The following is a 13,568-nucleotide window of genomic DNA, read 5'->3' as shown; positions in this document are numbered from 1 at the left end:
GATGTATTACAGTATTTTAATATATATATTTTTGGAAGCCGCCCAGAGTGGCTGGGGAAACCCAGCCAGATGGGCGGGGTATAAATAATAATTTTATTATTATTATTATTATTATTATTATTATTATTATTATTATTATTATTCACACTTTTCACATGAGAAACACAAGTTTGCTACTAAGTGCACCCTCCCATACATTCAAGAAAAGGAACCTGGCAGATTGTACATCCCTAAAATAATATTTATTTATTATTAAAGGGGTATTATATGGGCAAAAGTAATAATAGGCAACAAACAGCATGAAAGGTACCATTGCAGGCTTTGGCCCTGCAGTGCCAAACCATAGGGGAATCATAGAAATGTAGAGTTGGAAGGGACCACGAGGATCTAGTCTAGGGTTTCCCAGACTTGTGCTAATTTTGGACTACAACTCCCATCATCCCTAGCTAGCAGGACCAGTGGTCAGGGATGATTGGAATTGCAGTTCAAAAACAGCTGAATACGCAAGTTTGGGAAGCACTGATCTAAGCCCAACCAGAGTTCATGCAGAATGATGAGTCAGCCCCAGGGCCTTCACCAGATTCTGGCATGAGCTGAGTATCCTAGAAGGTGGTGCACAAAGGTTCTACAACAGATGGATTGATGTGGACAGGGCTCCGCAAGAATAGGAAAATGAATTCCATATTTACCATGTGTTGTGTCGCATTCCAGTTCTGTATTATGGCAGTATTTCATAAAGAGTCACATATCTTCTGATTTTGTGTGGACCCCTTGAGTACCTTGATGGTTCATTTGGTGTCAGAGAGCCAGGAATACCTTGAGAAAGGTCAGGTTACTATAAGAAATCTGTGCGTTCTTGGAGAAAGTTTATTTAATCTGGAGGGTCCAGAATGTGCTATTCAGAAACAAATAATGGGCCAAGTTCAAAGTATAAACCTGAAGAACTAGACAGATGGTCTTGACCTACAGAATGTTGCAGCTGTGTGTCAGGGAGAGAAGGAAATACCAAGTCCTTACTGAACAATTTAACTATAATAACTCATGTTTCTCAGTTCAGCCCCAGAATGACAAGTACAGTGATCAATGATTTGGTTGTTCTTGATCAGATCCAAGCCATTCCCCTGGCGATAAAAGCTTAGTAAGCATTCAGTGTAGTAAACATTCACCAACAACTTCACCACTGTTCAAATCACTGAGCTGGTTGCCATATTTGGGAAACACAACTACAGTGGTACCTCTGGTTACGTACTTAATTCGTTCCAGAGGTCCGTTCTTAACCTGAAACTGTTCTTAACCTGAAGCACCACTTTAGGTAATCGGGCCTACCGCTGCTGCTGCGCCACAACCGCACTATTTCTGTTCTCATCCTGAAGCAAAGTTCTTAACACGAGGTACTATTTCTGGGTTAGGGGAGTCTGTAACCTGAAGTATATGTAATCTGAAGCATATGTAACCCGAGGTACCACTGTATTTGCCATCTGTGCTCCTTCTCTCTTATTACAATTCCTATAAGAAACAGAAATCCTGCTATCAATACAATCGTACCTTGGTTTTCGAACAGCTTAGTTCTCTAATGTTTTGGCTCCTGAACTTTTGGCAGCCAATCAGAAGCCACATTTTGGTTTCCGAACATTTTGGAAGTCGAACGGACTTCCGTTTGACTTCCAAGATACAACTGTACTTCATATATGTATACACTATAGGTGACATCTAGTGATGTCTGCCTATGTACAAAATGAAAATTTGTCTCTGGTGTGCAACTTCTACTCGCATCCCAGAGCAAAGTTTGCATCCGGGAGCAACTACAGAAACAAGCAAATTTAAAAATAGAAGTAGTGTTGGACCAGGCCCAGCAATTTTATTATTAGACTGGTATAACTGACATGTAAAAACTAAATAAATATATATTGCGGGAAACCATTGTTCAGTTGATCAGTACTTTGCAGCATGTGTCAGCAAAGGGCATAACCTCATATGTGCCTGCTATGAAGGACAACAGTGTTTGTTGTATGTAACCAACCATTTAAGAAGTCCTGGCTGCAAAGTGGGGAGTTCAGGTTTTTGCATGTTTATTGCAGCCTAGTAGCAGCTGAAAATGCTCATCTCTAGAGAACACAGAGAGCTGCATTTCTGAAAAAGCTGATATTGTGGAATCATTGAGGCTCACATTTCTGAAGGCCACAGCTTTCAGTTACATCATCCTTGATATTAAACTAATATTAAAAAATCATATCAATCCTGATGCACATATAGAATTGATCTCTGGTGCACATGTTAATCCTGGTGCTCATATAGAATTTGAACTTCTTTGATTTAAGTGTTACTGATATCTGTGGGACTTAAAAGCACTTGCCTGAGGGCTGGATTGTAGCCATTTTCTTTTTCTAATTTCTGGTGAGGCTATTGTTTTTTAAAAACAATATTTTTCTCATTGACTTAATTTTTATCTTTTATGACCTGAATATAAATAATCTTCCTTTTAATTATATCCTAGAACCAGCAATTCTTCCATTATAAAGATACAGCTGCCATACTGTAAGCAGATGTGTTGCTTCCCTTTGATCTTAATTTTACAGATTCCTCTCCATTGCCAAGGCACAACAGCTGCATCTCTCATATATCACTTCATCCTATTCTCCTAAAGTCACAATAGGAAGCTAAATTCACCTTATTTACGTGCTACTATGAGGACAGAAACCTCTGGCCGTTTATACGAGTGATATTTAAGCCATTTTTAAAAAAAGCACACCAGCTCTTTGCAGATGAAATGAAAAGGCTACATTAACCAGAACACAATTTTTATTTTAAAACAGCTCCTTTTGCCATTTGACTCAATACCAAAACAAGAGCAGTGGCCACATTCAGGCATTCATCCCTGGCTTCACAAACCATGAAGAACCTGATTTGCACTAAGCCAGAGTTCCCAGTTTTATCCAAACCAGTTAAATCAGAACTTGGTTTTATTATCCTGGTTTGTTACTCAATAGAGACAATAGAGAGAGGGCGTGTGTGGCCATGATGCTCATCTGTAGCTTCATAAAACATGGTTTATAAACCATGATTTAGAAGCCATGAGTGATCATCTGGATGATACCATTAAGTATGGTGCATGCCAGACTGAAAATAACTCTTAGAATGACTTGGAATACTATATATTTCAAAAAGACACTTCCAAGTATGAAATATATGAAAACCATAAATAAAACATGTCCAGCACTTGGCTAAGTTTCTCGTACCCCAGCCCTACCACCCCATGTGAACATGTTAATCTGTGGCAGTTCATACACATACACTGAGTGAAGATTCAGCATATGCAACTATAACATGATGATTTGCATGGACAGCCTGGTATCAAATCCTCCTGTGTGTTTATCGTGCACATTAAGCTGCGCATTTCTTTGCTGACACCCCCACCCATCAACATTGACCTCTTCTAATGGGTGGGAAGAAACACCAGAGGGGTAAATTCAAAATGTGACTGCTATTTTCGCATGTAGTTCTGCCCTAATTTCCTCCTTGCTTTTTAATCTGTTAGCCAGCTATCTGCCCCTCAAGGCTGGCAACAACAATCAGGGTGAATTCATTATTACATGGGTGTTCCTGAGGTGACTCACATCTCAGATATTCCCCGTATAATTTGTCAAAGGAATGGTAGAAAACTGAATGCTGCTAACAGCCTGCCTCCTTCTCATTGCGGAGCCTCATTTGTGATGGTGAGGGGGGCTGTTTTTAAACGTTTTAGGGTTTTATGAAAAGCATGTATTATTTAGCCAATAGAATGGAGTTGTTTCAGTCTGTTGCACAGCAACGTAATCAGAACACAGCTGTGGAAAAATCTGGAACAATTAGCGGAGAGGAGTGGAAGGGAATATATTTTCCTGTAGATGATTTAAATGCTTCCAATTCAGCCAATGTTTTCTAACACTGAATTAAACACACACACACACACACACACACCATGAATGCTCTTACAGAATTTTGTCATTTCCTCCCACCACCCTTGATTATACAGAACAGGAAAGACCTTTCATGTATTTCTTCAACTCAGCTGTGCCAGTTCTAATGGAAATATATATTTAAATTGCTTCAGCCTGGACTCTGTATATAAGGTGTAGGTCAAAAACGGTTGTTTATTTTATGTCCAAATTCTGTAAACCCACAAAAACAAAGGAGGGACGCTTATGTTCATAAAGCTGTCCTTCACTATGACAGCATCCCCAAGATAGGCAAATCTTCAGATCAGGATAATATTACCAGAGCCAGGCATGTTAGTGGCATTTAGAGGTACCTGGGGTTTCTCTTTCTTGTCTGTCAGCCAAATTAAAAATCCCAAAAGAGCAGTGGAATGTGAGAGACTGAAATAGAGATGGAAAAAGTTTAGAAAAATAGTATTTCATTACAAATAATGAAAATGCCAATACTTAAAAAGGCTCCAGCTTCTTCAACAAAGAGTTCTTTTAAGTTTCACGGCTAAGTATGTCTCCCTTCTGTTTTCCATGAAATGGGCTTAGAAAACTTCTTGTTTGTGGTTTAACAAAAATTAGAACTATGCTGGCCGGGTTCTACCCAATAGACTCCATTAAACAATAAGAAGCCTTTGTTCGCTGCAATAAAAATAATGCACACTGTGTTTTCATTATGTGGCCCAGTGCCAGAGCTTTTACTTTTTCATTCACAAACTGAAATTTGGGAATAATTTAATAGAATCTGAAGCAAGTTTAGAAGCAGAAAAGAAAGCAGCCAGCAGGAAGGATTTGATGGTAATCCTGTTAATAGGTCATGTTGATCAGAACATAGACTAATAATCCCTTTTTATTATCTGATCATTGGCATGTATTATTTGAAATTCAGAATGTTGCTTTGGAAGTTGTTTTGGCACACACTGTACCAAAGCATGTGTGATGGATCTTTGTATAGTGTGAGAAAGTAATCAACAGTGTGTTTTAATATTTAGGTTCACCTTAAAACTAAAAACAGAAATGCCAGAGTCTTGCTCTTTCAGCATCTAGAGTTTGAGAAACAGCACATGTTTATAAGTGCAATACAAGTCTCTTAAGAGAAAAGCAAAGGGTGGGAGAAGATTGAATTTAAGTTCATAGAAAGTAACTGAAGGAAGATAAGAAATTATTAGAATTTTGACAGTAACATAAGCCCAAATTCTTAGAATGAATAACCATTTCAGTTTATAGTTGCCTCAAGGTATCCCTGAACCAGTTTAATCATGGGTAATGGTAAAGTAAACAACCAGATAGCCACAAATTGAAGTGAACTATCATGACCCTTAGAGTCCAGCCACAACTAAGGTAACAGGGACTCAGCTGAGATTAGGAGAGGTGTACTGGAGGTGAGGGCTCAAAAGGCCTTCGTTCATTTCCATTTCTTGTTGATGCAAGTGGCTAACCAGGAGCTTTCCATGGTTCTGTGGCAACCAAGCTGGCTTCCTGGCTCATCCCATGTGTCCACAGGGCCAAAAAATAATGCTCACATACAACCATTCAAAGAAAGGACTGGAACCACTGCAATGTGGTGCTGGCCATTCCAACATGAGCAGCCACACCAGCAGAATACCATGGCCAATGGTATCAAAAGCCATGGAGAGATCAAGCAGAATTAACAGGGACACACTCCCCCATCTCTCTTCCAACAGAGGTTGTCATACAGGGTGACCAAGGCAGTTTCTGTGCAAAAAAATTGGATCTAAGCCCAGGTTAGAATGGATTTTGAAAATCAATTTCATTCACGCAAGCCTGGATCGGGCCATGACCTTTTCAAAAGGACCTCAGAAACCTTTTCAAAAAAGAGTAGATTAGCACCCAGCCAGTAATTTCTTAGATTTTCTGAATCCAGGGAAGGTTTCTTAAGGAGTGGTGCTGTTTCCTTGAACCCAACAGAGCCCACCCCCATTTCACAAGGAGACATTATTTACCTTCCTGACCCAGCCAGGTATTTGAGTTTAAAAGCATAGGTACATAGAATGTTTGGTCAAATCTAATTTGTATATGAAGAGGTAAACAGAGCACTAATATTGCCTGTGCAATTTTAGCATAATCATATGGGGCTTCAAAACAGGGCTGATTCATTATTTTTTGTGATATATTTTTCTTGATGCATTTCTATTGTAATATGGAAAATCTATTATCCTTCTCATACTAACCATATCATAAAATAAGAATGAAAACATCTGCATACAGATGTGTCTTTAACTCCTTCATTTCCCTTGTGTATTTAATATGAACAATTAGCAAACATTTGCCTTGCTTCTTTTCCTTTAGCATAATTGAGGTTGTTGTTTTTTTAAATCTTTGGCAAGATAAGCAGAAGAAAACGGCTTGAAGGAAATAGAGTTCATACCAATGTGGTGATAATTAGTGATCTCTTTACAGAGTGCCTAAGCCCTTATGAGGGAGTTCAGAATGTTTATCTACCAAGCTAATGAGAGAAAGAGATAGCGTGTGGTGTTTTGCCAATTATTGTGGTGTGATTAATTATGCGGCATGTATTTCATTTGGTTTTAGTACAAGCAAGCCATTATGTGATTCTCATAAGAGACGTTTTATTACAAGTGTAGATATTGTATATAAGTTTGTAAATTCAGCTGGAACCAGAAATTAGGCATTTACACACACAAATAGACATATATCAGGAGAACCTCACATTCTGTGCAGTTCAGCAATTCATTTCTTTCTTATAGGTCAAGCTGCTGTGGGGAGGGCAGGCAGTTGGGAGCCAAGAAAATAACTGTTTAAACTCTTTTGTCCCTAGTCTTCTATTGAACCTCATGCAAAAGAGCCACAGGAGAGTTGCAATCCAGAATGCCATTATTCATAAGATTCCCATTTTCCTTTAAGAATTTTAAGAGATCACACACAACAGCAGTTTGACAGCTACAGGCAAACCATGGTTTAGTGTTACAGGTGGAGCCTGTCCCAACAGCTTGACTGTGGCTTTACTGCCAGCAAAACACAGCCTGAAGTCAGGTTTGTTGTTGGTTTGCAAAACTTGGTTTTCAGGGAGTGTACTAAAAGCTAGCTACAACCTGAGTGAGAAATTCAACAGTTGATGGTGGTAGGACTTGCTGTAGCACACGCCTACCAAATGCTGCCCCAGCAAGGGCATCCGGGTTGATTTTAGAAAGATACGTCTCAGCCATTGGTACCTATTTAGACAATTGCTTGTGATTTGCCAAACATTTGGAGTAGATGACCCTTGGGGTCCCTTCTAACACTTCGATTCTAAGATCTGCTAAGGATTCTATGTCCACCATAATAGTTTCAGTTTATGCCCACATATTACTTTCCCTAGTTAAACTGAGATGTTTATAAGCAGCAGCAAAATACATTCCACATGGAACAAGAATGAATGGTTTCTTTTGCCTTTGTCATGGTGTTGTTTGTGTGTTCCAGCTCCTTACTAATACTCTGGGAATCATGCATTTCTTTATGCTTTTAGACATCTTTTTTGCCCCAGTTTTCCCCTGCACAAAGGAGTCACTCAAAGCACCTTACAAATAAAAAGGAAACAGAAAAGCAGCCGTAACCCAATAATTGAAACACAAACAAAACCAACAAGCCAGTCTTAGCAAACAAAGTTTAGATTTACAGAATAGTATCTATTCTCCTTTGTTGGTTTGTTCAAATTCATTATCTTCATTCAGAAAAAGGCTGGAGAAATTTGCCTAAAACTACACAATTCACTTAACAGCACATCAATGCCATCCTTATCTAGTATTTATGCTGGAGCAACCTTTGAGGTTATGTTTTGCAGCGGGTTAATGTTGCAAACAGTTAATATAAGACCTGCCTGAGATTGCCAGAGCCCTGAAAAAGGAACGCTTTGGTTGCACATTATGCAGCCAATTAGTAGACCATAGACCTCTACCTTTCCAGCCAAAGTGGTTTTTGAGATTTATCTGTGTAAATGTCAGAACTGGATCACATTTCCCATTACCTTTCCATAATACTAAGGAATTGCTGAGCAAAACACACACACACACACACTCTCTCTCTCTTACCTGTCAGTAGCTGAGCTGCTGTGCTATCACATGAAAATGTTTACAAACAGCCTTACTTCTCAGTGGGAAGTTGTCAGCTTGTCAGAATAGTTGACAAAGTGCAGGTTTTTTTAAGATAGTGAAAAGTTAGTGTGGCATGGCGGAAAAAAACATTAGATAGATTCTGCTGGCTAGATGGGGCAGCTGCAGATTAGGAGAGTTAGGCAGCATTCAAACAACACATTGGTCCATTATCCCAATGCTTCTTTACCAGATAATTTTTATGTGTGCTTTCACACAACGTAAAAGCCACTCCTGGAAAACTAGCAACAGTTTTAACACTCATTTCTGTGTTACATGCTTCCAGGAAGAAGAAAAAATGTTTTCAACCCTGTTATCTGGGAAAACTGTGGGAGTTTTGTGCCATAATTTCCCCATGGTTTTCCTGGATCACACCATTTGATGAAATTTGGGACAGTGTTCCAACATGCAGTCCTTTCCTGCTGTTTTCTTGGGAGAACATAAGGGCACATGTGCATAAAGGGTGATTGCAGGAGCTGGAGTCAAGCGTAGGTCGGCAGTCAAAGAAAAACATGGTGTCAGTGAAGTTAACTTTTTATTCAAGAAACCAAACCAGCGCAGGCCCAGTGATTGTAGAAATGTCTCCCAGTAGGTCTTGCTTCAACAAGGCTGTTGCCAGGACTGAAGGTCCCCACCTCTCACCACTTCGTAAAGCTCCTCTTCTCCAGGGTCTTTCCTAAGCAGTCGCAAACTGCATCTGCACACAACTGCTCTGTCCTCTTCATCTCTCTGCATGATCTAGGAGTCCAGGAGGGAGGGGAGTTAGTCGCAGCAGGAGGGGAAGACTCCCTAGCTTCTTCCGCAGCCTGCCTCATCCCTGTCTCCTGGTACCCCTCCTCTCCTGTCTCTGGGTCTGGACTGCCCTCTGCCACAGCCTCTTCCTGCTCACCCAAACCCTGTTACCTCTTCTGCTTCCAACACCTCCCCCTCCCAGGCTGCTCCTCCTCCTTCCTCTGGCCACACATCGTCATCCCACCACCAGTCCCCTGGCTCTGAGCCTTCTTCCCCTGGTTGTGCCCTTGAAGGTTCCCCAGCTGGTCGCTTCCACCACTCCTCTGCACCCAGCCAGTCCACGACAGGTGGTGACATGTTTGAGGATGTCCGCTGTTGTGTCACACCACACTAGCTAGCTAAAATCTTCCACATGGAAGACATATGGAGGAAATAATATGCGACTCATTATCAGTTAACTGACAGGCCCTTCTTCCCATGGCGATTTGTGAGGTCATGGTGAGACACTACTAAGTCACTGCCATCGTGTGAGTCACATCCACAAGTGGCATGTGTCAAGATTAATGCAACTAGTTTCGTGCAGAGAGAATTATCAATATTCCATTCTATGTTCCTAACCCACCAGTTCCTACTGTCAAAACTTACATGCATGTCTTTGTAGGTTGCTACTAAGTAAATAATGTTATAATTCTTATTTTTGCTAATTTCAATGAGAATGGGTCGTTCAGTTTGTTACTTTGTGAAAATTAAAGTGTCTAAAATGTGACAAAAGTTCAGTGAAAATGGGACTTGGTTTTACATCATAGACTGATGCATTTTTTAATTATTATTTTTATAAAAATAGGTGAATGCGTCCCGACAAGAAACTAAGCTGATGGAGGAATGTGACCTGCTTATTGAAATAATCCAACAAAGGCGTCAGATTATTGGAACCAAAATCAAGGAAGGGAAGGTAAGAGTTTTTACCTTGGAAGTCCTCAAATAGATTAACATTCTTGATAAATGCTTTATGCTTTGTGACTTCTCTGACTTCTTGTTTTAGTATTCTGCAAAATATACACAAGCCCTTGAAAACTCCTTGGCAGCTACTGCATTTCGTAGAAGGAAGTGCCTATGCTGTCATAACTCATTAAGCAAACGTTCAGTCACCATTTAAAATCTACTGGATGTCTATAATGTTGATAGTATCTCGTGCAATTTTTATTTTGCTGTTACACTGTCTTACTGTTTTAAAAATGCATGCAAAGTTTCCCACCCCAAGATGGCAGGAGATATGTTTTTAGTTTACCAAAATTAACTTTGCTAACAAAAATAAATCAAAACAAAAGGGAAATCATGGGGGAAGACCAGGAGAATCTGAGAACAGTAGTGGAAAATTACAGGTTATATGTTACAGAAGGGAGAAGGCAACGAAATATTTTAACGCATTGCAAGGTAGAAGGAGTTCATGTTAAATGCCATTCCTTAATCACTGTAGTACAGCTATTTCTGATGTCAGCCCATTGTGTGAAGTAAGTATCAGTTATTCACCCAAGCTTTAAATTGGTTACCTAGCTAACTGTGAAATCAGTTTGACCATGATTCCTGTTGCTTTTAAGTGCAAGCCATTCAATCTTTAACTGCTAAAGTAGCTTGAAGAAGTCAAACATAAACTCTCCCTGTGTGGGAAAAGGCTTTGACAAGAAATAAAGTCAGGGGCAGGTTAAATGGTTCACTTAGCTGTCAAGATATTCCAATTAACTTAAAATAAAAAGCCCTGTAGGCAAGAGCTGACTCAAATATGCTTGAAGACCACCATTCCCCAAGTTGTTGTTTGACAGGCCCTGAACTTCTTTATGCTATTAGCAAAATACAGCTCCCTCCAAGATCTCATGTGACAACCTTCTGTATAATCTCCTTGGTTACATGATTGCAGTGGAAACCCACATTTTTGCACCAAAGTTCATGGCAAACTTTCCATTGAGTCAGACAGACCTGCTCAGACCCAAGGTTTGTGTTGAAGGGAAGGAAAAGGCTTATTAGTATTATTATTGACAGAAGTGATTCTTTTTCATTGCTTTACGCCATCGGGCTATGAAAGAAGTGCTTTAACAAGCCCGAGACGCTGCTTTCTCAAACAAGGCATGTACTTATTCCCAAAGTCTCTTTTTCTGCTGACAGCAGAAGCACAGTTATTTTCCAAGGAAGGGCAGTGTGTCAGTACATTTTTTCCAGCAAATTAAGCAGGTGTTTCACCAGCTGGATTAGCAGTTTGACCACATGGTTAAGCAACCCAGCAGATTTGCCATACTCTGCCTCTAGGTTTGAGCCCTTCATGTGGTCCCACTGCAAGCTTAAAATGTAACGCAAGACATTCTCTGGTAATGTGCTGAGAAGCAAAAAATGATAAGAATGTTTGCCCACAATGCTAAAAGAAAAAAGCCTGGTGCTCTTCCAATCTAAAAATGTAGGCTGGCATCTACATTGTATGGATTTTGACATGCCACCTCACCAAGGCAGTTGGGGGTTGTTGAGGTACCCTTTTGTAAAGGGAGACAGCTTTCTGCTGTGAGCTTGTATAGTTGTAATTTTTTTAACATATAAGCTGTCCTGGGGTTATTTATGATGAAGTAAGTATAGAAGTTTATTGAATAAATGAAATGAGAGTTTTTAGCATTGCCTTTGGTGAAGTTGAAACCTGCACAACCTTTCTTAGATAATTTCATGGAAGCTCAGATATATCCAGAAATGAGTATCAAAGGTCTGCATGGTTCAGCAAAGAACAGGAGGAAATGAGATATAGGCTTTATCAACTGTTTCCAGATATCTGCTGTTGAAGTTGCTTTTGCTTTGTGGGATTATTGCATTTCCACCCAGAACTGGGTCTGTTTATATTTTGTACCTGGGTGAAATGCAGTTATTTCCCCCAAAATGCTAATAGCAATGTAGAATTTATCTGTGTGACTGTCACACGTACTCCCTAGCAGTTAAGTGACTGCATTGCTTATCCTGTTTTTGGTATTAGAGTATTTTAAAAACAATCACCACTTTCTGTTTGGATATTCAAACCAATTAGGCTAATACTTAATGAGTTATCACCTCACAATACTTTAAAATGTTGATCCACCAAAATACAGATATAAGGAACAAATGTAGTCTCTGGTGCTGGCTAGAATATAAGTATAAAAACAGTTACTATTTAAAAATGTAAGGGTGTTTAAAAAAATAATCTACAGAACACTAGTGTTGTTGGCAAGAATAATCCTTTTAAATGGTTTTTTGTTACTTCATCACCTATAAGAGGGGAAGGCAGGAACCAAACAACATTGACTTCCTGGTGTTTCCTGTGGCACAATCCAAGGTGAACTATAGATTCTTTCGGGCACCAATTCTAACACACACACATGGGATCAAGCTGAACCATATACTACATGACACTTCTGCGGAAACTTGTTTAGGATTCAATGTAAATGGCAGTCCTCATTTTTCTAAAATGAAATAGAATTAAAGTGGTTTGGACTTAAAGCTTACTTTCAAAGAAATACTCTGATAGTGGACTGTGGACATAAATCTCATGTTTGTTGTGGCCTTAAAGTCAGGATACATAACTCTTATCTTAGTTAATTGTCTGCCAGCAGAGTCATGATATGCAATGTTTATTGCTTAATAAGTGCAACCCTGCAAGTATTTTTTGTGTTATCTTTACTATAAAATTCCAAACTTGCTGCCAGTCTACTTAATTATCAATTTCCTGTTTTTTAAACATGTAATCAGAGCTTAATGTGTTTCTTAGGTACAGAGTTATTAGATTTCCTTCCTCTTCCATTTCCATTTGGAATATCCAGCAATGTTGATGCTAATGACACTCTGCTGAGGGGGGCTTCCTGTGATCTGGGGCATTGCAGGACAGTATCTTTAAATTCACAACTTCCGATAGTTTCCACTTACATTTCAGTAAGTGCCTGCCTGCCCCCGCTGCAAAAGTTGTGTGCAGTATACACATTTTCCAGCATATCACAGACAAGCATCACAGTATTTTCTACTTAACTAAATTCAACCCAAGACAAAAGCTGAAGAAATAGAAGCATCTGAGGCTTAACATTTATTTTATTGTCAGTTCACATGCATTACTCCTTTCAGTCAGGTTATATTCTAGGGTCACTTTTTTTCCTGTAAACAAGCTCAGGAATTTATAGCAATACGTAGCACACCTTGTAAGCTGCTTTGAAAACATCATTTTGGAGGAACTGGCCATCACAATAGACTTTTGTTATCTGAGAAGCAGAGACCGATGGGAAGTGACGTTTCCTGCCATTGGAAAAATCTGCCAGCTGTGCTTACTTTGGATCTCCCCAGTGAGGAGAATAAAGCTTTTACTTGGAACAATAGAGGCTCAGAGAGAACAGGTGTAAATGGTACTTTTGCTTCTTAGTTAAGCCACTCGCATTAGCACCCAATTTATGCCGTGGCCTTGAAGAATGGTAAAATTGTAGAAAAGCATGGTTTTTGAATTCATGCACCTGACTTTTTTTTCTTATATTCTTCTCTCCCCTTTTGCAGGTGGTGAGACTGAGGAAACTCGCCCAGCAGATAGCTAATTGCAAGCAGTGCATTGAGCGCTCCACTTCTCTCATCTCGCAAGCTGAGCAATCTCTGAAGGAGAATGATCACGCACGCTTCTTGCAGTCTGCAAAAAACACAACAGAAAGGTAGTGTCACAAGCACACAGGGACAACCCTGCTGGGTCAGGCCAAACAGCGAAACATTCTGGTTCTAACAGACTCCA

At 39.7% G+C, this 13,568-nt stretch overlaps 1 protein-coding gene across 5 annotated transcripts in view; it reads left to right on the top strand.

Annotated features, from left to right (window-relative positions):
- Positions 1-13,568, top strand: part of MID1 (midline 1) — a 268,171-nt gene that overhangs the window by 240,204 nt on the left and 14,399 nt on the right. For all 5 annotated transcript variants that reach the window (XM_083734368.1, XM_083734369.1, XM_083734367.1 and 2 more), the window contains 2 exons: positions 9,648-9,755; positions 13,343-13,491. In XM_083734368.1, the coding sequence (XP_083590494.1) occupies positions 9,648-9,755; positions 13,343-13,491 (257 nt within the window). The remainder of the gene's footprint in view (positions 1-9,647; positions 9,756-13,342; positions 13,492-13,568) is intronic.

This window comes from Podarcis gaigeae, assembly GCF_964106915.1.
Source record: "Podarcis gaigeae genome assembly, chromosome: 4".
NCBI lineage: Eukaryota > Metazoa > Chordata > Lepidosauria > Squamata > Lacertidae > Podarcis > Podarcis gaigeae.
Note: the sequence above shows the minus strand (reverse complement) of the source record. Positions and strands in the feature narration are given on the sequence as shown.